This window comes from Apteryx mantelli, chromosome 8 (assembly GCF_036417845.1).
Source record: "Apteryx mantelli isolate bAptMan1 chromosome 8, bAptMan1.hap1, whole genome shotgun sequence".
NCBI classification, from domain to species: Eukaryota; Metazoa; Chordata; class Aves; order Apterygiformes; family Apterygidae; genus Apteryx; species Apteryx mantelli.
In genome coordinates, this window is record NC_089985.1 from 13,885,557 (window position 1) to 13,908,433 (window position 22,877).

General features: G+C 54.9%; 1 protein-coding gene across 1 annotated transcript; it reads left to right on the plus strand.

Moving 5' to 3' along the window:
* Window positions 1–54: 54 nt before the first annotated feature.
* PRDX6 (peroxiredoxin 6) lies at window positions 55–14,231 on the plus strand. Its single transcript, XM_067300712.1, has 5 exons — window positions 55–225; window positions 4,626–4,782; window positions 11,207–11,353; window positions 11,983–12,129; window positions 13,486–14,231. Exons 1-5 carry the CDS (start codon window positions 134–136, stop codon window positions 13,615–13,617), a joined length of 675 nt encoding a protein of 224 aa, XP_067156813.1. The 5' UTR covers window positions 55–133; the 3' UTR covers window positions 13,618–14,231.
* The last annotated feature ends 8,646 nt before the right edge of the window (window positions 14,232–22,877 follow it).

Below are 22,877 nucleotides of genomic sequence, written 5' to 3' on the forward strand. Positions count from 1 at the left end.
CGGGGGCGCGGCGCCACGCAGGCGCAGGCGCCCGGCCCCGCCCCCATCCCCGCCCCGGCCCCGCCCCCGGCGGCACGGTAGGGGCCGGCGCTGCGTAGTGCCGCGCGCGCCACACCGCGCCGTGCCACCAGCCATGCCGGGCCTGCTGCTGGGCGACGAGGCGCCCAACTTCGAGGCGGACACCACGCAGGGCCGCATCCGCTTCCACGACTTCCTGGGCGACTCGTGAGCACCGGGCGCGGGGGGCAGGGCGGCCGCCGCGGGCTGGGCGGGGGGGAGGGCGGGGGACCCCCCCGGACGGGGCCCCCGGAGGGCGCGGGGGGCCTCTGTGCCCGCCGCCACCGGAACCGCGGGGCCTGTGGGCCGCGAGTCCCCCGGGATCGGGATCCCCCAGCACTGCGATCCCCCGGAGCTCTCCGGGATCGGTGCCCTGGGACCCCAGGATCCCCCACGATCGGGATCCCCAGGAGCCCTCTGAGATGGGGTGGCCGGGGACCCCCTGGAGTTCCCTGGGATTGGGACCCCCCAGGGCTCTCTGGGATCGGTGCCCTGGGACCCCAGGAGCCCTCTGAGATGGGGTGGCCCGGGACCCCCTGGAGCTCTCCAGGATCGGGTGCCCCAGGAGCCCTCTGAGATTGGGTGGCCTGGGATCCCCTGGAGTTCCCTGGGACTGGGACCCCCCAGAGCTCTCCAGGATCAGGTGCCCCAGGAGCCCCCCGGACTGGGGTCTCTGGGATTGGGATCCCCTGTGATCGAGTGCCTCGGGATCTGGGCCCCCGCGGGCTGTGCCAGCCACAGGGGAGGGTGGCACAGCCGGGAGCTGAGACCACCAGGACCCTCTCAGCCAGGCTAGAGCAGAGCTCGCGAAGGTGAAAGCAGATGAAAATGGGAGCACAAGATCCCATCTGTAAGACCAGCCCAGCGGGCTGAGCACCCCAGCTCTGTGCTCTTTCAGACCCCTCCGCCAGTATTTGACATCAGGGTGGTCTGTCTTCCCCCGCACACAGAGCCGCAGGCAGTGGGAGATGAAGCACCATCCCATAGGGCTGCTGCATCAGAGCCAGACCCCCAAACTGGAGCTCACTTCCCTGCGGACCCTGCTCATCCCACCCGTTGGCCAGGGAGGTGCCAACCCACCCATTTCTCCTCTGTGCACAGAAGGGAAAGATGAGATTTTGAACAAAAAAACATCTGTTTCACCAGATCACATGGTGAAATGCTCCCAAGGAGCCTCGCAGGGGGGACTTCAAAATCTTGTTCTCAGTCTATCCTGAATAAGTAACAAGTTCCCATGATCTGATTTACATAATATAAGCCCTTTGGTGTTTCCTTTTTGTTAACATTTATTAACTTTCCTGATCTCTCCTTCAGCTGTCTGAGCTCAGAAAGAGCAAGTCTGGCTTGGGTGAAGGTAGATCTTGAATCAGAAGACTGGCTGTGACTTGCCTCCAGGAAGTTGTCTGCCAAATTATAAACCCACTGCTTTAAGCATTGTGGCCAATTCTACCTGCCCAGTGGGCTAGGACAACCTATGCTCCCTGAACAAGAAGTATCTTCTCTGGGAGGATCCTGGGCAGGTCCATATTTGATAGTGCCTGGCTCAGACCTGTGGACCTGCACTGTGCAAGTCATGGTGAAGCTATGTGATTGTCCTGTGCACTTGTTTTCGCCACGGCTGCGCCGTGTCTGCCCGTGCCAGAGCAGAGGGAGAGTACCGCTCTCCTCTTTCAGTCGTGTCGTTCTTTTGGCTCCCAATTGCTGCAGTTGAATGCTGAAAAGCCAAACAGGCTTTTTAATTTCTAGAGGTGTAACAAGGAAGTTCTGTAAAACCTCTTCCTCCAAGAGTTTGGCTGCTATTCTGAGTTCAGGGAGCGTCCCCCTGGTAACATTGCTCTTATCGAAGGCTTTCATGGCCTGCTATCAGGGTGAGTGAAGTCCTTCCTTGGTGAAACACATCTGGACTCTGAACTGTCCCTCATGAGCACGGATGGATGCTCAGTATGGATGGAGTGGATGATTTAGGGGAGGGGGAGTGACCCTAACACTGTCCCCAGGAAGAAAAGGCTGTTTACCCTTCAGTCTGAATAGTAATGTAGGACACATGCTCCCAAGGAGCTGGTTTTATTCTGCAGTTGGAAAGCTGGGCCTTGCAGGTTTGGCTTGTTGTCAGGGCAAGGAGTCAGCACGCCTCTGAAATGAGCCCTTGTAGCCTGTGCAAAGGATTTCCTACAGGTTTTGAAACCGCTGGTTTGATCACAGTGTCAGTCTTTGCTTTTTAAGGCAGACAAACAAGAGAGTTGTTTTTGGCAGTCTGTCAGTTATGCTCAGTCCTGGATGGGAGGCATAAATGAGCGTGGCCTTGTACACTGTGTGCAGACCAGCCTCAGCCCACAAGCAGCGTGACCGGAATAAGGAGGCACGCCTGTGCCAGCCTCTGCCGTGGTCTTTTTGGACGATGTTTGCGGCAGCCCTCTCAGTGCATGCAGTTTGAGGCTAGGGAGGCCACCACACTTATGTGCTGGGCAGTCGGACACTGGGATTTTCCAGGGGCAGCCAGTAGTGAGGCAGATACAGGCTCCTCTGAGTTGGTAGAGCCGTGCTAACAGCGTTTCCCGTGTCATTGGAGGGAGCTTGCTGGTCTCAGGGGCCCACAGAGGAGGTGTGATACGTTAGACTTGGCGATGACGATCCATGTTGACCTCTAAGCTGCGTGTCCTGTCCCCTGGGGATGACGCTTGGTCTGGGTGTCAGCACAGATGCCTGTTGGAGCACGGCTGAGCTCTGCCTTGCGAGTCAGGCAGGACAGGCAGAGGTCTGCCGCAAGGATGCCTCTCCCCTCCTGCGGGCTCTGCTACGGGTGGGCTGAGCCCTGGAAGAGAGGGAGGAGGTACTCTGAAAACCTGGATGAAAACCAGTAAAACGGCTGTCTGGTGAGCCTGAGCATGGAGCAAAGCCAGACCTGCTGGAACAGCCTCTGAGTCCAGGCCAGTCCTGGGGATCAGCTCAGGTGTCACGTACGTCCTTTGTGAGTGAGCCCATGTACATGCGAAGGCGTGTAATCGAGCCGTGGCAAAGGGCTCCGATTCTGTTTGAGCCCGGCATGCAAAGCCACGTACCTTTGGGCACAATGTCCTGCAAAGCCTGTTGCTCCATTTCTGGCACAAACAGGAGGGGTCTGGCACCGCGCTGCTGGGACACACGTGCTTCCTGCAGGGCTTGGCACACTTGATGCAGCATTTTGAGTCCACTCCTTTTGGCACTGCAGAGCTGGGCAAACCAGATAAAAGGAAACTTGTTAGTTTAAATGAGAAAATAAGGTGTTGCTTGCAGGATTTTGTAAAACTGGCTGTTCCAGCCTAATCATACACATAGCAGACTTCTTGGACAGCATCTGCTCAGCAGTTTGCTACCTTTTTATTCAAGTAGCATAACATTGTGTAAGACACACTGTAACACCAGTGACTGGGAAGCTGCCCCGTAACTTCATTAAGAGCTATGGTAATTGCACAGCTCTGCCAGAGCTGCAGGGTACCTTGCTTCATCCCTCCAGCTCTGTTTGCAAACCACTGAGGCAGGACTTGCTTCAACTGCTGTGACATACAGCTGTATGTATGGACCGCTGGGGGCCAGGTGACAAGCTGTGCAGTAAGACCTGTAAATGTTGAGCTAAGTTTTACATAGAAATGGTACGATTCCTGGGCAGAAAGTTTTAAGTGCTGGGGCCTGGCTTTGGATTAGCCTCTGGAAACTCCTGAGAGTTATGAGCTGTTTTGTCATAAACTCCATGGATTAGAGCTATTTGCAGCATGGTGTTGTGATCAGAGGCCTGGTAGACACAAGTCCTGTTTCTCTCCAGTCGCTGGCCTGCTGTGTCATATTGCTGCCTTTCTCTGTGCCTCAGTTTCCTCATCTTTAAAATTGGATGAACAGTATTTGCCTGCTTTGGAAAGCCTAAGAAATCCACTGATGGCAAGTGCTGGGCGATAGCAAGGTGGCAGTATTGTTAAAACTGCAGCCATAATGTAGTGTTGACTTCTAGCATCCCCTCTTAATTGATTACTTCTTAATTTTTAATGAAGTACGTTTGGAAGTTCACAGCAGCAGTTGGGTTAAGGTTTGGTCCTATCCTGTTCCTTTAAGTTGCATGATATAAATGGGTATTTCTCCTCATGGTGATTTATGAGGTGTACAGCATAGTAAATATGAGCTTTATAAACCAGCAGCGATCTTTGCAATAACATGGCCTTCAGGTTGGCATCTGTGTGGTCTCTGGGGTATGGCGCATACACATGGCTCTCACAGACTTTGCTTGCATGGCATCGTGTCTGTCTCCGCTTTAGGAAATGTGGGCTGTTCCAGCATCTCTTGGTAGGAGGGAGGAGAGGGGTTGTGAGGCTGGAGTTCCTCAGAGCGTGATGAATGGGGCTTCTCTTCTGAAGGCTTCCAGCGCTAGGGAAGAAGGAGTTCCTGGGACAGGATTTCCTTCTCCACTTAGCGGGGAGACAAGCTGTTCCCTTAGCTGCTGCATTTGGCCTCTGTCCAATGCAGTATGTAGAGCTCTTTGTCCACATGGCAAATCGGAACAACAGCTCACCCTAATGCCATCGCCTGCCCTCTTCTTTCAGATGGGGCATCCTCTTCTCTCACCCCCGGGACTTCACGCCCGTCTGCACCACAGAGCTTGGCCAGGCAGCGAAGCTAGCACCAGAGTTCAGCAAGCGCAACGTGAAGATGATCGCCCTCTCCATTGACAGTGTCGAAGACCACCTCTCCTGGAGCAAGGTACGGGGCACGGGGAGACAAAAGGAGCTTGTGCGGCTGCCTTGCAGCAGAGGAGCGTTTATGCGAAAGGCCAGAGGAAAAGCCCACACAGAGATGAGCACAGCCTTGGAATTACACATCTTCTGAGGATAACGTTTAAGATATTTGAATCTCAAAGCATGTAGGATAGGGGATGCTAAAATTCCAAATGGGAACAGTAGAGAGAGGTCTGCACAGGTATCCCATTTTTGTGAAGTGCTCCAAAAGTTGGCTCGAGCACGTGCATTTCTTTCTGTGCAGCTAACAGGTCTAGAAAACAAGACATACAAAGTAATGCTCCTGGCTGTCCTTGTGTGACAGGCACTTTGGAAACTCACTGGGGTACAAACACCAAGGTACATCCCTTAGGACTGGTTTAAAGTTCAGTTAAGTGAGCCAAGTATGTCAGTGAGTACTGCAGACCCCCTGTGCACTGATGCTTTGCAACAAGGAGAAAGTGCTATTACAGCTCTCCTGTTGAACACCAAAAAGGGTAAAATGCATGCAAGGTGTACGAGGCAGTGTCAAAAGCTCAGAGGAAGGTAGTCTATCCACAGTCCCTAAAAAAGCTCTGCAGTAAAACAGAAAAGTAAAGAAGGTGTGAGAACTGAATGGCTTCAAAGGGTGCAGTTCATGTCCAGGCAGGAAAGAGAGAAAAAAGAATAAATAGGGGCATGTTAAACATAAAACCGCAAGTAGGAGCATGTTAAATATAAAACCACAGTAAGGGAAAAAAAAAAAAAAAGATGACAACAAAATAACTTGCTGAAGGAACAAAAGAGAGACTAATGAAAAACTTAAAATGGAGCCTCAGCAATGGTGTGCTGCCAGGGAGTCTGACTCCAGGGCTGACAGGTGATAGGGGTATAAAATGAGCATTTCAGAAAGATACGGTCAGAGCACAAAAAACCTAAGTGAATTATCAGCCTCTTTGCTAACTCTTGAACTTGGGAACATTCTCACATGATTTGCAGGGGGCTGGTGATGCTTGTGTGTAATGAGAGAGGTGGTAAAGCAACTTCCCCACTCAAACGTTAGTTCATGTTTGAGAGTTCATGTTTGACTTGCTGAGAAATTGCCCAATTACTCTCTATTGCTTAAATTGGCCTTTGTACCTGAATGGAGCACGGCAGATTTGATGCCAGGTCTCAGAACTGCTTGAGGAAAACATACGAAACCCCCATCAGTAAATCAGACTTCCGCATTGGTCAAACTGGCCAAAACCACCAGTTGAATTAGCAGATACATTCCATTAAATGTAACAGAAAGTTTTGGTTTGGCTGATGTAAGGGAATCTCATATCCCAGTTTGTTAGAGCCCGTGGAAGGACTATACGCATATTGCTGACTATAAAATCCTTGAATTTCCAAGAATTTTGAATGAAATCAGCTGTGAAAGGGAAGGCTCTCTTGTCCATTCTTGTTGGGAGATAGGAGGAAGCGATAATTGTGTCGAGGGAGGGAAGGCAGCATTGAGCTCCCCCGAGGGTCTGCAGGGACATGTATGGTTTAGCATAATCAGATGATCCGGTAAAGAGGTGAACAACGAGCTGAGTTTGCTGACGCTACAGGATTATTCAGCATAGCCTCAGGTAGAACCAGGAGTTGCAGAGCGGCTTTGCAGTGCTGACTGATGGGAGACAGCAGTTTTGGAAAACCTTCCAGGACAACTGCAGAGGAAGGCAGAGGGCAACAGCATGAGCTGTGCATCACAGTAGTGAACTTTCCGTCAGGGTAGGGAGAGGCCTCGGAGACAGTGGTTTAGAAATGTCAGCTCAGCATCTGTCAAAAGGAGAACTGTTAAACACAGCCAAAGCAAAAGTTCAAATTGGCATGGATAAATCCATAGCAGATTTGACTCTCTCATGCAGCCTGTGTTTGAAATTGCTCATCTCACAGGCTCCCGGGGGTACAAGGAAAGGTTTGGATGCAGTATGCATGCAGCAGAGGGGAAAAAAGGCTGCTCAAAGGCTTGAAGCTGCTTCAGCGCAGAGACTGGGGCTCTCCACTTGGGAATGGGGGCATGTGCCAGGTCGCAACATCATGAGCGGCATAGGAAGGATGGAGGAGCAATGAACTCAGCCAGTGTGCATCACAGGGCTAAGGGAGGACAAGGGTGCAATTGCTCTGCTCTTAAACCTGAGCCATAAATGTGATCCTTTCCCTGGTGACAACTCTGCCATCTGCTTAACAGGAGTGGAGGACGAAGGCTTCCCCAGTGCTGCTTTGGAGGCTGACTGGGCAGTACGTCTGCCTCTTAAGGCTGTACAGGGGAGGGTGAAGGGAGGACTTCTAAACTGTCAAACAGTGACATTACATGCAGGAAACCCTAGGATGACTCCAATCCCATTCATTAACATTGTTGCACACCTTTGAAATGCTAGGAGAGGTCCTTGACAAAGCAGAGAAGAACTTGAAATAATGCAGAGAGCCAAAGAGAAGAACTAGGAAAGCAGCCTTTAAGGCCTGCTGTGAGTCTGAGACTATGGACAATGCCCCAAAGGTTCTCCAGCCCAGCCACGGAGGAAAAAAGAGCTTGAAGGGAGATACCAAGACCTAGTAGCAGATGCCTGTCTGGACAAAAGCAGCCTGCATTAGATGCTAGCCTGAGGTGGAAAAACTGCAACATCCTTTACTAGATCTCATCCTCAACTCAAGTCCTTGTGTCAAGCAAAGCTTTTGGCAAACAGATCTCTGTGCAACATTCCTCTATACACTCACGCTTTGTCTTTGGATGAAGCTACTAAAAGTACTGAGAGGAAGAAGCTGTTTTCATCTAGAGTACTGCCTGCGAGGAAGCAAATGGGCAGCAAGGAATGGATGGCTAAAATTCTGCATGAAAGAACAGAAAAACCTCTGCTTTCCTTGCTGCCAAATTTCAGTGAGCAGATAGGAAAGGAGATAAACTAGGCAGGGACAGCTCATCTAGCAGCAACAAGCAGGCTTGTAGACTACAGCATGACCAATAGCTGTCACGTCACTTTGCCAATCCATGCTTTCCCAGCAAAAGATATCACTGTTCTTAGCCATCCCTAGCCAAGGCTTAGGGGCTTGCTCCAGGTTTCTCAGCCTTCCCAGTCCATGCACTGCTTCTCCAAGACTTGGCTGAATGCACAAGCTCCTTAGGCAGGATTAACCAGGGCATCTGCACCAGGGGCAGGGGCACCTGGTCTGTGGCACGTAGAGAGCTCAAATTCTCCTCTGAGCCCAACGGTCACTGCAGGGGTGACTGGCATGTGCTTTCGATGCTCTCTTTAGTCACCAGTGCCTTAGCCTCCATGAGTCAGGGGTGACTAAATTTCCCCTGCAGTGTCTGGTTTCAGCTTGGACTCTGGAAAGAAAAATAGTTCATAGGGAAGTGAATGACTCTGCGTGTCCTGTTGCACAAGAGGGTAGGGTTTATGGCACTGTTTGTACAGAGATCCCCTGGGTGATGAAGTTACGTGCATTTTGGAATGAGTTATAATCAGTAGGATTTGATTGTTGCTTTTCAGAAGAGCAGAGTTTTATGCACAGGACTTGTTCCCACTTTCTCACCTTTCAGTGTACCATCAAGAGTGCTGCAGCAATAAAGGTTATTGCTGGACAACTTAAACTGCTCCAAGCAGAAAAGATTTTTCAGATAGTCCTGTGACTTGTGATACAGAAATCCTGAGGATGAATTGTCACTTGGCAGGTGGAGGAGGATATGGTGCTGAACACCCATGGAGAAAACCTTTATTCCTTTAAATCTATGACTGATGATTTTCTTTGCAGTGTTAGCGTGCGGATAAGCTGTCTGGCTCTGGAAAGGAGCAAGACTTCTGCTCTGGGCGGGACATGCATCATATTAGAGTCCTTTCCCATTTCCCTTACACAGCTGAAGGGCAGCAGATGCTATTGCAAACAGTTGTCTGAGCCAACTGAACGGAGATTGCCAAACAATTTTTTTAAATCCTGACTGGACTCAAACTGCGCAAGTTTAGGTAGAAGTTTACAGCAGCTCTTCTTTACTCATTAAACCACTCTCATGCCTGGGGCCTGTAAGAACAGCTCTGTAGTAAGTCTCAGGACTTTGACTGTTGCAATTTAACAGCAAAGTGCCATACTGCACATTTCCAGAGAGTAGCGTCCTGTCCTGGTACAAGATTTCTTCTTGCAACTCTTCAGGGAGGTGAGTTAGGAGAAATGAAGTCAGAAAATCTGAGCGCATCCCAGCGACATTCTGATCACAGGGTTCAAGCCAATAGGCACGATACAGCAGGCACACACTGGCCAACGCTGGGAGGGAAGGGGGAGCAAAAGCAAAGGAAAGGCGGGTTATCTTTGGGGCAGAAGAAACTAATTCAGCTTGAGACAGAGAGAGACTTCTGCTCCTGCAAGACTTGGTCTGTTCACTGAGCTTTTGCAGAGCCACCCGTGCTTGTTCCAGTGACTGATTCTCACTCATTCAAGAGGCCTGTATAGAGAGAGGTACCTCCCACGTCACTGGCTTGCTGGAGTCACTTGTTTCTGCCTCTGCTTTCCGCTTTGTTGAACACAAGACAGGCTGGGCCCTCACTAAAATTCATAAGTATAAGTTGCAAAAAGGGTCTGTCCATGAATCTTATGCTCTAGAGGAGTTCAGAGACCTTCTGGGGATGTGGAAAGAGTGAGAGAGTGAACATGTCGCAGCATCAGCCGAGGAACTCCTCCTAAGTGGTGGTGTTCAGTGTTTGGGGCAGGGCAGGGGGATGTCCTGCTCCTGTCCTCACTGCCCAGCTGGCTGTCCTTGTGGCTACGAGGAAAGGGCTGCTAGTGGAGGCAAGCAGAAACGTGTTCCTGGCCTCAGCTGGCTCTGTAAGGATGGGTGCACGTACTGCCGTCGCACAGGACTCAACTGGGAAATACACACAGCCAAGCCGAGACGAACAGCCCCTTTTGGCAGTGCAGTGCTGACCTGTGAAGGCTCTGGGGAGAAAGCAAGTGAAGAGAAAAGCTGCAAAGGAAACATCCTGCCACGTGTGCACCCTCTGACCTGCTTGCAGCATCCTGAGCAGCCAGTGCTCGCCAGGGCAGGGTTATGGCCCCCCACGTCACCACCATCAGCCTGGGAGGGCTGAGGACCAGCGCTGGGCCTGCTCTTGCTGCCTCTGGCATGATCTGAGAGCAGCTGGCAGTGCCAAAGGGAAGCATTTCCAACCCTTCCCTCCCTGTGTTCCCCCCGAGCAAGGCCCAGCCTGCTCCCCTACCTTCAAAGCCTGAGGGAGGCAGACGCTTGTACACTCACATTGCCAGCTCAACCGATAACACACCACAGTGCTGTGGGAGAGGCTTAGGTCAGCGCTGGAGTTGGTTTTGTTCACTTGTAGCAAAAGGAGAATGGAAAAAGATAGCTCTGTTTTGGGGCGGTGACCTTGAATTCACACTTGCTTTAATGCTGCCAGCTGCTCTGCTTGTGCTGCCTTGAGCAGGCTACTCCCAGCCCTGCTGTGGCTCAGCCCAATCCCTATGGGAGTTGCCCCAGATTACAAGGAAAACTTGAATGTTTTGGCCAAATCCAGACCAGTTTCAGGGAGGCTAAAAATACAAATTCCCTGTAATACAGACCAAGTTTGGACTAGCACAGGGAGCAACCTCATAGACCAAGGTCATGAGGGAGAGTGTAGGCAGCTGTTGAAGGTGATGGTTGTTTTCTCTCCTGTTCCCCGATACTGTCAAAAAATCAAGCTGCAACCCAGCATATGCGCTCAGACTTTCACTGCATTTTCCAGAGCCTTTCGTTAAGATAGAAGTGACTTGTTGAGTGGACCTGGCCCCCTTGCACAAAATCTGTGAAGTGTTTGATGTGAGCTTTGTTAGCTCTAGAGTCACTGGTTTGCTCTACCACTGGAAAAACTGTTCTTTAAGAGCACAGTCCAGTTCAGGTGCTATATCAACACATCTGTCAGTCATGCTGGCTCACTTTCTGGGAGAGGGCTCGAAGAGGGACCTCCATTCTCAGAGCAAGGTGGGTAAATGCCCCTGTGTCACCAGCACAGGCAGGACTTTTCCTACCTCTGTGTGCCCGGGTGAAGCTGGGCAACTAGAAACTTCATGGAAGGCCACAGGCACCTGGCTGTGGCTGTGCAGCCCCTCCGCAGGGGTCATGGTGACAGGGACACAGCATGGGGAGGTGTCAGTCCTGGCATCAGTGTGTAGAGGGAAGAGGTGCTGTGCACAGGAGCAGGCCTGGCCCACATCAGAGCACAGCTGGGGTAAGAGAGCAGGTGAGGCATCCGCCCATGCCAAAATAGTGGTTAAAGACTGCATGACACCACCAGAGCCTGTGCCACACACGTTCACCTGCACACCTCCACTGCATGGAGGTCTGCCTGCCTGGCCTCCGTCCCCAGCATGATGGTACCCAAGATGGGGAGCATGAGCATGCCAATGGCTTCTCTCTGCAGGACATCAACGCATACAATGGGGACCAGCCCGAGGAGAAACTCCCCTTCCCTATCATTGCCGATGCCAAGCGGGAGCTTGCTGTCAAGCTGGGCATGCTGGACCCAGACGAGCGGGACAAGGACGGCATGCCCCTGACTGCCCGCGTGGTGAGTACCCTGACCGTGCTCTGGCCTTGGAGCACTGCAGCAGTAGGCATGAGTTGCCATCCTGCCCTGTCTGGGGCATGGAGATGGGGGCAGCCTACCTGCATGGACATGACCATCCTCGGAAGCTGGGTTAACTTCCCTGGGCTAGATCCATGGGCTGTGCTGCAAGAAGAGGCTGAGCACAGCCCTGTCTTGCTGGGAATGGCTCTGTCTCACTGTTGCCACCAGCTCATCCTGGTTGTGCCGGTCTAGGCAGAGAGGGGACATCCTGCAAGTCTTTGATGTGCTGGACTTTCCCTCTCCCCTTCAGCGCTTGCGTTAGAAGGGGCACAGGCTGGGGTGGGGAGGAAATGTTTCAAGTAGTGAAATAACCTGACGTTGTAAACAAGCTCTCAGAACAAACACCACATTTCCTGTGCCAGGGTGGGGGGCACTAGTTGTTCTAGGAGATAACCATCACAGTGTCTCCACTGTCCCAAGGACCTGTGATCAAACGGGGTCTTGGCAGGACACCTCCCAGGAGAGGGAGGAGCAGGAGGGCTGGGCAGATCCAGTGGAGCTGTAGGACATGTATACACTGCTCGACCCTGAGGGTGCCCAGGAACCTGACCCTGTCTCCCTGTGCTCAGGTGTTCGTTTTTGGCCCAGATAAGAAGCTGAAACTCTCCATCCTCTACCCAGCCACCACTGGGAGAAACTTTGATGAGATCCTGAGAGTGGTGGACTCCCTGCAGCTGACGGCGTACAAGAAGGTCGCTACACCTGTGAACTGGAAGGTGAGGAGGGGAGCAGAGCCTGCAGCCCAGCACTGCAGCGGGTGGGTGATGCAGAGGTGCACTGAAACATCAATCGCCCCCCCTTGGGGGGGCTGCAGCGTGGGGGGAGCTACCGAGATCCTGGGATTTGAGTTGGATCCCAGCACAGGCTCCAGGGCCATTGCAGTCTGGAGTTAGCCAGAATCTTCCCTTCCCTCTCCTCAGTCCCAGGTGCTGGCAGATATGGAGCCTGTTCCTTCAGGCTAGCAGTACTTGAGCTCTGGGGCAAGGCAGGTCCTGCCCTTGCTGTCCATGATAAGAGTGAGCGTTACTGGGCGTCAGCTGCCAGGCCAAACTCCGCTCAAAGTCAGTGTCACAAACCAAGAAAGCAGTAAGCGCAGGGTAGCTGGTTCCTGGGCTGGCACACTGCTCTGCTCCCTTTGAGCAAGGAAAGGCCAATATGGGCTCAGGCCCACTTTGCCCAGCAGGTACACACCAGATCCTAGCCTTGTGGAAAATAACTAACTGAAGTGGCTTAGCTGCCGTTCCAGTTCAGAAGCATTATTTAAAACTCCAAAAAATAGTTTGGGCATCCAATAAAAAGCAAGAACAAGCAGTGCACTTTAGCTAGCCAGCATTTCCCTGGCCTGGCAGAGCTGCTCAGCTCTTGGACCTGTCCTGCTGCTGGCTTTGACAGCTGATACCAGAGAAGCCTACTTGTCTGGGGCCAGAGGACACCCTCCTGCTGCTACAGGGTCCCCCAAAGTCCTAGGCATTTAGTACTTCTGTTATGAGGCAGGACCAAGCTCTCAGAGAGAAGCGATGGCCCAAACGCCCACTCTATCTGATCAGGAGGTCCCTGCAGGCAGTTCCCCTTGCAGCACAGCATAAGCTGTCAGCAGTTTTGGGCCAGCTCACCCACCACCCCTGCTCCAAGAAAGCGCTAGGGCTCAGCCTGGCCAAGTGCTGCCTTTCCAGGGGAGCCTGAGCAATAGGAGTGGATGAGCAGATGCAGGCCTTGCCGTGCGCCCTGCTCAGCAAGGAGCACAGATGAGCTGTAGAGACCCCGTGCTGAGCTCCCCTCCTCGTGCTGCCCGTTTGCTTGGCAGTACCATGGGGAGGGCTGCACCATGGGGTCCCACTGGCAGGGTTGGCAGATGGAGCAGCTCTCCTTTTCTGCATCGTCCACACCTCCTGGTGCATCTCCCACTCAGTCTTCACTACTGGCTATGGACAGAGCTGCAGGGGACATACCTGGGGCGCTGGGGCTGAGCGTTCACAGGGAAGGTGACACATCACTTGCCAGCAGGGACATGCCACCTGCAGCCAAGCCTGCCAGTTCCTCTGCTGCTCTCATGGTTCCTATTTGCTCCCCAGCCTGGTGACAGCGTCATGGTCATTCCCACCTTACCTGACAATGAAGCCAAGAAGCTGTTCCCCAAAGGAGTCTTCACCAAGGACCTCCCATCGGGCAAGAAGTACCTGCGTTACACGCCACAGCCAGAGTGAGCGGGTCTGCGTGTCCGCCACGCTGGGCTGCGGGTCGTTCGGCGTTGGGAGCCTTCCCTGGGTGTGACACCTGGAGTCACCTGTGCCCAGGGCTCCTGCCTCCCTGACGTCATACGATCAGCAGCCTCGTAGTGTCACGCTGGTGTTAAATCCCAATACTAAACCAATCCTCCACGTCCCCTTTGTCCCCCACATCTTCTCAAATTAAAACCCTGGGTGTTTTCTTGCCTTGACTCAACCCAGCAAGGAAGAGGTCATCAGGCTCGTGGGAGCTCCTGGGCCAGTGCTGTGGAGTTGCTCCTGTTCAGTGCTGGCCACGCTTGTCCTAGAGGCACAGCAAGAAGCGTGCAGTCAGCAGCCAGGCCTTGGAGGGGTTTCCTGCTGGGTTCATGTCTCCCATTGGGTAGCTTAGAGAGCTCCAGACTGCTACATGCCTTTAGGAGCAGCCATCACTAACTCATTAACACCTTTATTTGTTCCCATGTGTTGGGGAGGAGCTGCAGAGCCAAATTTTCTCGCTTCTTACTGCTTTCTCATCTGTTGCTGAAAGTTGACTGATGTTTTCAGCTTTTCTGGAAGAGGGAATAGAGCAATTAAAGCACTCTTCAGTACTACGTGCAGCATCCCTCATCTGTGCCTCTGCTGGCGTGCAGAGGTAGTGTCGGTACTTCATCCCCGGCACCCTGAAGGATTTCTTTGCTCGCTGTGGCTGTGCATCTGGGGTGTGTGCCCATGCTCCTCCGTGGGTGGCAGTACCCAGACTGCCCTTGTAATTGCTCTGTAAATAAGGCCCTTGGGAAACGCAGGTTGCTCTGGAGCACATCGTCCCAGACAAGGCAGCAGGCCCCAGGGGCAGCTGCACTGCCCCGCTTCACAGAGGAGCTTTGGGGGACAAGGTGGGAGATGTCCGCAATGGGGGCAAGGCCAGGAATGCCTCTCCCCTTCCCAGGACCAGACTGTTTCTAAAGGCCTCAGCCCCATGTTTGCTTGGGAGCCAGTCCCCGAGCCCGGTGCGAGCCTGCCCTGCGCCCCTCGGTGAGCCAAAGCCATGGTGCTCCTGGCACGGTCCCCGCAGCCCCTCAGCCAGGACAAGGCAGTCACCAGTGGGGGCTGCCCCACAGGGCCATGCCGTCCCAGCCTCTTCAGTACTGCCAGCCCAGGCTGTGCTGCTCAGAGGCCAATATTTGCCAGGTCCCGTTTGTCCCAAAGCCCATTTAGACCCCCTGATCTCAGCGACTGCAGCTCTTACCTGGGGACAGACCCCTCTCCACAGGGGTGAAGCCACCAGCCAGGATTTGCAAACTCTCCTAAGCCCCTAATCACACTGAGAGCCCCTGTGAGGAGGCCGCAGCACCCCTCGGCTGCGCTGGTGTTTCAGGGGCTGTGCTGTGCGCCCGCCGCTGCGCTCCCCTGTGCCCAGAGGGATCAACATTTGCTGCAGTCCCAAACTTGTTAAGTAGATAAGTGATGGTTTAATATAAGCCTAGGAAAGAAACCCACTCATTAAATAACACATCAGCTGTCCGCCAGCATCTCTTGGTGCCCAGCGCGACCAGCAACACTTAAACAAGCAGCTATTAAAGAAACCAGCCTGCGCAGGGCACAAATGTACTGCGCAGCAAAAGGGGACTGATAGGGTTGATGCTCACTGCAAGTAATGCATTGCCTCCTTCCCTGTGCAATGCAAGGGGATGCACCTCCGGCATCCTGCAAGAGCCTAATCCTGCAGCAGCACCTGAATCCAGCTTCCCCTCTGCCTGGGACACAGCCTGGCAGTCCTCGGACAAGATTCAGCCCCCAGCTCCTTCCCTGTGCCCATCGGCTGTCTTCCACCATTCCTGATGTGCAGGCAGGGCTCAGGCTGAGAAGATAATTCCTTCTTTCATTACCAAAAAATAATAATAATAATAATAATAAATATTTAATGGCTTTCAGAAAATATATTGCAAACATTTATATTTTTCCCAAATGTTTCAGCTGCTCTTATTTTCCCCCGGTTGTGATTTTTTTTTAAATGAGCCTTCATTATGAAATTCTATATTATCCTCATTTATTATTTTCACTAGAAGACTGCAGAAAAAAACACCCCCTGGTGTCTCTGGGTTGAATCTTGTTCCCCCTTTTTCCACTATGCAAGAAGTAGGAGAGAATCTGCAATTTCAAAGGGGAAATTTTCTTTGTATTTTTTCAGCTTAAGTCCCTACCCCCAAAAGCTCAAGGCCTGCAGCCTGGCTCGCCCCAGCCTGCCGCACCTCAGCCCTTCGCCCTCCTGAGCTCAGCAGCCCTCACCTTGGCCAGGTTTCCCGTCTGCGCATCCACCCCTCCACGAGAGCTTTCCCTCTGGAAGGGGAGATGCAGCCCAAGGACACGGCCCCCTACAAGACCTGTGAATAGGCTCTGAGCATCCCCAGGGCAGGGACGTTGCGGGGCGAGCACGGCCTCTACAGGACACCAGAGAATCCCGCCGGGAGCCGCTGCGAGGGGCTCACCTTGCAGCCAGCGAGTCAGCGCCCTGCCAGACCCCAGGGGCACAAAGCCAGAAGGGGAACAGGCCTGAGCCCAACAGGGCAGTAGCTTCTCCCACCCCAAAGCCAGGCCGATTTGAGCCCGTGGGGGCTGACTTTTGAAACCCTACGAGCTCATGGGGCCCCCCAGGTGGCTCAGCACCACAGCTTTCGGGGGCTTTCCTCCTTCCCTCCGCAGCCCCACACGTTCCCAACATGGCCCGGCTCTCCGGGGCAAGCTTCGGCTATAAGAAAATTGCACCCATTCAAGGAAACACAGTTTGGTTCCAGTACAGATTGAATATTTGTCTTTTAATCCCAGAGAAGTGAAATGCAACATTTGTTTGAGTTTGTAATAACATCCAAAGACAGAAGAGTCCAAGCCCCCTACTCAGTAAAGTCATTTGTGTTTAAGGCACTCTGCAAAACCAGCTTTCGTCTCCTCTTCCTTCTGATTTTCCCCACACGGCAGCAGAATACCTGATTTTGTCTTTTCTCCATAGCGACACCCACACGTTCTTGCTCTTATCACCATCTCCGGAAATTGGCAACATTAAATACAGCGTGAGCCAAACAGAAAAACACGGGGAGGCCGGGCCAATAAATACAGACGGGCACGGGAGGAAGCACAGTGCCCGGGAAGGGGGACAAGGGGGCTTCGAGCTTCTGCGGGAAGAGGACGGGCCCGGATTTTCCTCCCTGCGGGCATTTACGTGAATCCCGTTCCTTTTCCCTGGTTCTCCCTCCCCTGCAAAAGCCGACAGAGGGAGGAGAACCAGAGCCGCGGTCGAGGCGCGGGGGAGAGGATGTGGCACGGCTCCATGCGGGTGCACATGGGCAGCCCCGGCAGGGCCTCCAGGCTCCCGCCCGCCTCGGCGGCCCCGAAACGCACGGCGGGCCCAGCCGCACGCGCCGCAGAAATAAACCCCGAGTTCCAGCCATCAATAAATACAAATAAATAACTTAAATAAACTTTAAATAAATACAAATAAATAAATAAACAAACCAAGCACACGCGCAGGCGGACACGTCCACGCGCACACCGAGGATGGGCAGCTGCCCTGGCTCGGCGGGAGCGAGCCCCGGATGGGGTCGGCTGTGCCCTGCTTCGGTCTTGCGTTTTGCCTGTCTGCTTTGCAGGCGCCTCCCGCCCTGGCGCTTCTTGCTTGGCAACGCTTTAAGAGCGGACAGACGGATGGACGCTCCCTGCAAAGCCTTGCCCGGGGGCGGCAGGGCCTGCCCGCGCACCCCAGGGGGACGGCGCCGGCCCGCGGGGACGCTCGCGAGGCGCCGAGGCACAGCCGGGAAAGCGCAAAGCGGTGGAGGGAGGGGAGGCGAGGGGCCCCCGGCTCGCGGCCCCGGCAGGGGGAAAGGTGCGGCGGGCGTTCCTGCGACCTGTCCCTCCCTGAGATAACAAGGTGCCGGCTACAGAGAAGGGCAGCTGGGAAGGGAACCAAGCCTCTGAAGGAGGAAGCATCCCGCTGTGCGGTTTTACACCCCCTCACCCCAGGTTTGGGGTGCCAGGGATGCGCCAGCGGCTCGCAGGGCTCTGCGCCGGGGCAGCTCCGCGCTGCGGCAGCCGGCGAGCCCGCGATGGGCTCCTGCTCAGCCCCTCTGGGCCCTCGCAAACGGGGCTCGGGGCCGGGGAGACGAGCGGCACAGTGCAGCACTCCCGCCCTGCTCCCGAGGACCGGCACGTCCTGAGCCTGCTCCCGGGATCTCGCCGGCCTTCTGCTCACCAACAAAACCTGCCCAAGGCCCTCGTGCGATTCCCACTTTCTCCGCCTACCAGGAAAGCCGTGCGCTGCTCCCGCCGGGATGCCGCGGCAGCCCCCCGACACTTGCTGGCGGCTCTGGGACCCCGCAGCGATGGACGACGCGCGAGGACACGAGCCACCGAAAGCAAGCAGCCAAGCGAAGCCTCGGCTCCACGCCGGCCAAAGGCGCACGGCCGTACAAGCGCCGCCGGCAGACCTGCCCGCAGGCTCCCCGGCGCCCCCCACCCTCGCGGCAGCCCGGCAGGCCCCTGGCTCCCTCCCGCGCACCGGAAAGCCGTCAGGATTAGAGCTGTGCCCACTGCCCTGCAGCCGGCCCGGGCAGCGAGCTCCAGGGGACCCCCGCTCCAAGGAGCCCTCCGTGCTGGCTTTCGCCCTCGGACGGTGCTCGGAAAGGGCTGGCTGGCGGAGCAGCAGTCCAGCAGAGCTGCAGTGATGGGGCACGCTCGCGCCGGTCCCTGCCACCCCACGCCTGTCAGAGGGAGAGGTTCCCACACGGGAACTTTCAGACCCAAATTCTCTACCAACGTATCCTTTGACACGCAGGAGAGACGCCGGTTTCCCTGCTTCTTCAGTTTGTTCCTTCCTCTTTTCTTTAGCTTGTAGACACGGCTTTGTGGCCCCGGTGAGACACGCAGGTGCAGAGGAAACCATTTCAACAGGCTCGACCGCCCTCTAGCCAGGCAGGGGCTCTCACACGCGAACCCGCTCCCAGCCATCGCAGACCCAAACCTTCCTATGTGGCACGCTGCGGCTGGCAGTGCAGAGCCAGGCAGCTGCACAGCAGCACCCAGTTTTTATAGCACTTCCCCCCCCCACCCCCCAACACCAGTTTTGCATAAATCTCCCTCCTTCGCAAAGCACTCAGCTCAGCCTCCCGCAGACCGGGTCCGCGTTTGCCTTTGGTCGCAAGCGGAGCAGAGCTGGGCTTCCCCTACAGCACGCAGCAGCGGTTTGTCTGCCGTGGGACACCTGACGCCTGCTGCGGAAATCCCAACACGAGGACTACAGGCCTGGGACAGCCAACGCACCAGTCAACGCTACTGAACCCAGAGAGGCTCAGCTGGCACCTCCATCCAAGGAGGTCTAGTGACCACACACCGTTTGCAAACGGCACGGGGTAATGCCCACAAAGACAACCCACAAATCAAGCCTAGTTCTGGGCATCAAATCCAGATGTCGGAGAAGGAGCAGGCATGGGAGCCAGGCAAAAGAGATGGATGGGGAAAACAGCACCAGTGCTGGCAACACCCTCACAAACGAGGCCACGCAGCTCCAGGCAGGCTGGTGAGCAGCCACGGCTGGTCCAAAGCAACGTGGTCCCTCCCTGCTCCTTGCAGAGGACAGACTTCCCCAGGCCACTCAAAGTGCTACACAGCAGGTCTGCAACCCATTCCCGGGGCTGCTCCCAGTTTGGGTGTACCCGGCACGGTCCTTAGTCCACGAGCACAGGGGAAAACCGCTCTAAAGGACAACACGGATGAGAACAAGGTGTCCCAGAAGAGTCCTCGGGAGCAAACCCCCACCAGAGGCAGGTAGTCCCACAGGGCTGGGCCAAAGCACAAGGCTACGGCTGGGCACTGAGCTAGATGCCAGCAGCAAGGTCAGCCGGCAGACCGCCAGCACAGGGCACAGCCAGCCCTCGGTACCCAGGATGCGACCCAGATTTCACCAAAGCTCGGCACGGAGCACCCCAAGGGGAATGCTGCAGAAATACATGGACAGAAACAGCAGCTGCCGTCGTCTAGGTCTTGGGAAAACACGGCAGATGATCTGCCAACACATCTCAAAAGATGGCAACGAAATCAACAGCATCTTTCCAGCAGCTCCCTCCTTCCCTCTCCTATCCCAACCGGCTGGCATCACTGCGGGGCCGCAGCTGCTCCCGGGGCCACGTGGCCAGCACGAGGCCTCCCTGAGCACAACCCCCGGACCGTTTCCGCTGGGTTTCGGAGCGCTGACAGATGGTCACACGTCTCAGCCGGGCCCCGCAGCAGCCTCACAGGATGCAGCGGTGCTCAAGGCGGCTTCACCTCCCAGCTCGCGCCTGACCGAAACGTGGGAAGGGCGGATGCCAGCTCTCAGGCTCCCATCACACACTGCTCAACAGTCCTCTCCTAGCTTTGAGCTCACTTAGGGGCAACAGATTTGTCAGGGAACCCCCTCCTCAGGTTCAAATACGGCCTGAGACAAGAGACTCCTTCAAATGTGCCGCAGAGACCGGAACCGGACTCGGCACCTCAAAGCCAACACACGCGGTCTTCCCTCCTTGCATCCCATGGACACCAGCTGGCCACTTATCTTCAGAACGGATTGAAACCATCTCGTAAAGGCAGGTGGAGAAATCTCTGCACTTCAGAGATGGGACCTGGCTAGCACCCTGGAAAGGATTTCACAGGATGCTTCAGGATCGTTTCTGTCCCACTAGGTCAAAAATACATTTGTCTGTCTTTTTACAAACTGAAAGGTACCCCTCCTCCCCCAAGTTTTACTGAAAATTGTATCTAAAATTTCTGCATACCAAAACACCCCTCCACACACACTTCTGATAAACAAAACATCAATGATGGCAAAAATGCCTTTGATCACATATCAGTATAAAAACACTGGCAGAATCTCACAAAAATGGGATATTTTCCCATGCTGACAATTTCCCTGTAGAAGTTCTGCTCAACAAATCAAAGCTCTTTGCCCACTCCCCCTCCAAACCTTCCTCACTGCAAGGCTTCACACAGCCCTCAGCTAAATCCAAACTTAGGCACCAAAATCAGCAGGCTGGTTCCCAGACTACCAAACCCCTCTGCTCATGCAAGGGCGAACGGGAGGAGCAGGACCGGCTCCGTCGGCCGCAACATTTGAAAGTATTCGTCGAGGCTTCAACATTCCCAATGAAAAAAAAATTTTGAATCAGTAGCAAACACCGCTGAGAATAATAAATAGCACGGGGTGATCACAGGGATTTTTGGTCTAAGATGCCTGGGGAGTCCCTTCACTCTTGGGGACCGGCTCCCAGATGCCCGGGGTGCACATCCCACCCTGGAAAAGCACAAGCAGCGGCTGAAGCTTTGCAGGAAATCGTGCGTGCTCTGAGGAGCGAAGTTCCCTGCGGCCTGGGAAGCTCGAGCTGGTCCCTGCCACCAAAGGGGCTCAGGGTACTAGCGTACAAGGCAGCGGCAATGCAGGAATCCTAACCAGAGGGCTTGGAGAAGCACCATGGCATACGTTAACCGGGCACGATCCCTGCTCAGCCGAGCTCACGCCGCTCCCGGCAGCTCTGTCCCCGCAGCAGCCAGCGGCCTTCCCCAGCCCACCGCCGCACGACACCCATGCTGCCCGGCAGCACGAGGCTCGGGGTGCGCACACGGGGGATAAACGCTCCTCCACCGAGGGGGGAAGAGCAGGCTCAGCGTCCTGGGGGAGCAAAGCAGCTCCAGGTTGCGCTGCCCGATGGCCAAGCGCAGGGAAGCACTGCTAATACTGCAACTAGGGCTTTGCACAAGGTGCTGAAGACGACCACCCTTCCCCTGGCCCTCCCGGCAGCAGGGAGGCGCAGCGGGCCGCTCGCTGACAGAAGGCAGGCGGCACGGGAACCTCCGAGCTGGGGAATCACGAGGAGGAATTACCTAAATCCCCGCAACAGCAGAAGCTCCCAGTCGCCAGCTCGCCGGCTGCCGAGGGCCGGGAGCCAAGCTCGAGGAGCTGCCGGGCAGCTTGCGGCTCCTGCAACGGCAGCGCCCTGCTGGGCAGGATTCGGCAGCAGGCCTCCAAGCACCCTGCGCAGCAGGGTCTCCAAATAGCAACGGAAAAACAAGCAGGGTCTCATTTCCCAGAGGGAACTAGGCTGGGCTAAAGCACAAGCCTTGCCAGAAGGTATTTGGCTCTTCCCACCCTGCTCCTGCCCTCCCGGCCCCAGGCGCTACCTCCCTGCCAGGCCAAGAGCCTCCAGGTGCCGGGGCTTTCCGACAGAGGGGGAGGCAGGAGCCTGTCGGGAGAAAGCAGATGAAGCCGTAACCATCGGTCTCACATCCTCGCGGAGCTATGGGATGCCTAAAACCGCTTTTGTGGTGGTAGCAGCAGCAGCACAAACATGTTTTTTGCCTCTGGTGCATCCTGAGGGAGCAGCTAAAGTGCCACCCCTCCTCCCTGGTGGGACAGGGACAGGAAAGAGGAGAAATCTTGCTCCCAGGGCTAAAACAGAAAATCGCACATTGCAACACACCACGTCAGCACCTCCCCACGCACCAGGACGATGCCAGCGACCCAGGCAGTGAAGAAAGGGTGAGGAGTGAGAAGGAAAAAAAAAAAAAAACAACCAAATCTGTTATCTGCCAAATATCTGCAACAGCACGAGGTAGTGCCCAGGGAGCACGCTCCCTTCTGCCTCCCTACGCAAACCCGCCGCACACTGAGGCCTGCCCAGAGCAGCATTTGCTCACATCGGGGCCTCTGACCCCCGGAGAGGAAACCCCCCACGGTGTTATCATACGCCCCCAACCCTTGCGGAGTTGGGGAGCTAGAGCAACGCACGCAGTGCCCACCCTCACGAGCCCAGGCCTCGGTACAGGTGCTGGCATCCACGAGCACTGTGTGCAAGCACACATGCAAACTTCTAGCCGTGCTGCTCTGTGGGTGGCTAAGAACGAGGCTCTCCACACGAACAGGCATTTGCGTGGAAAATGAGCAAGCACCCAACTTCTCGCAACCAACTTACGTCTGCAGTGGAAGCGCTTGAATCCTGGAGTACCTCCAAGCTTTTTTGGATACCACGCAAACACAATCAGTAACGGCCTGCTCTCCCTTGGCTGGGTAAACAGCCATTGCTCGCAATTTCTCCTTCAGCCGAGAATAATTTTGCTTCTGTAAAAGAAGGGCTGGCGGGGGGGGGGGGGGGGGGGGGGAACTGAGGAATTGCAAAGGTTTAGTGCACCTTAAAACTAAAGGACATCTAACCTGCCCTTAGATTTCACCCCAAGACTGAAAA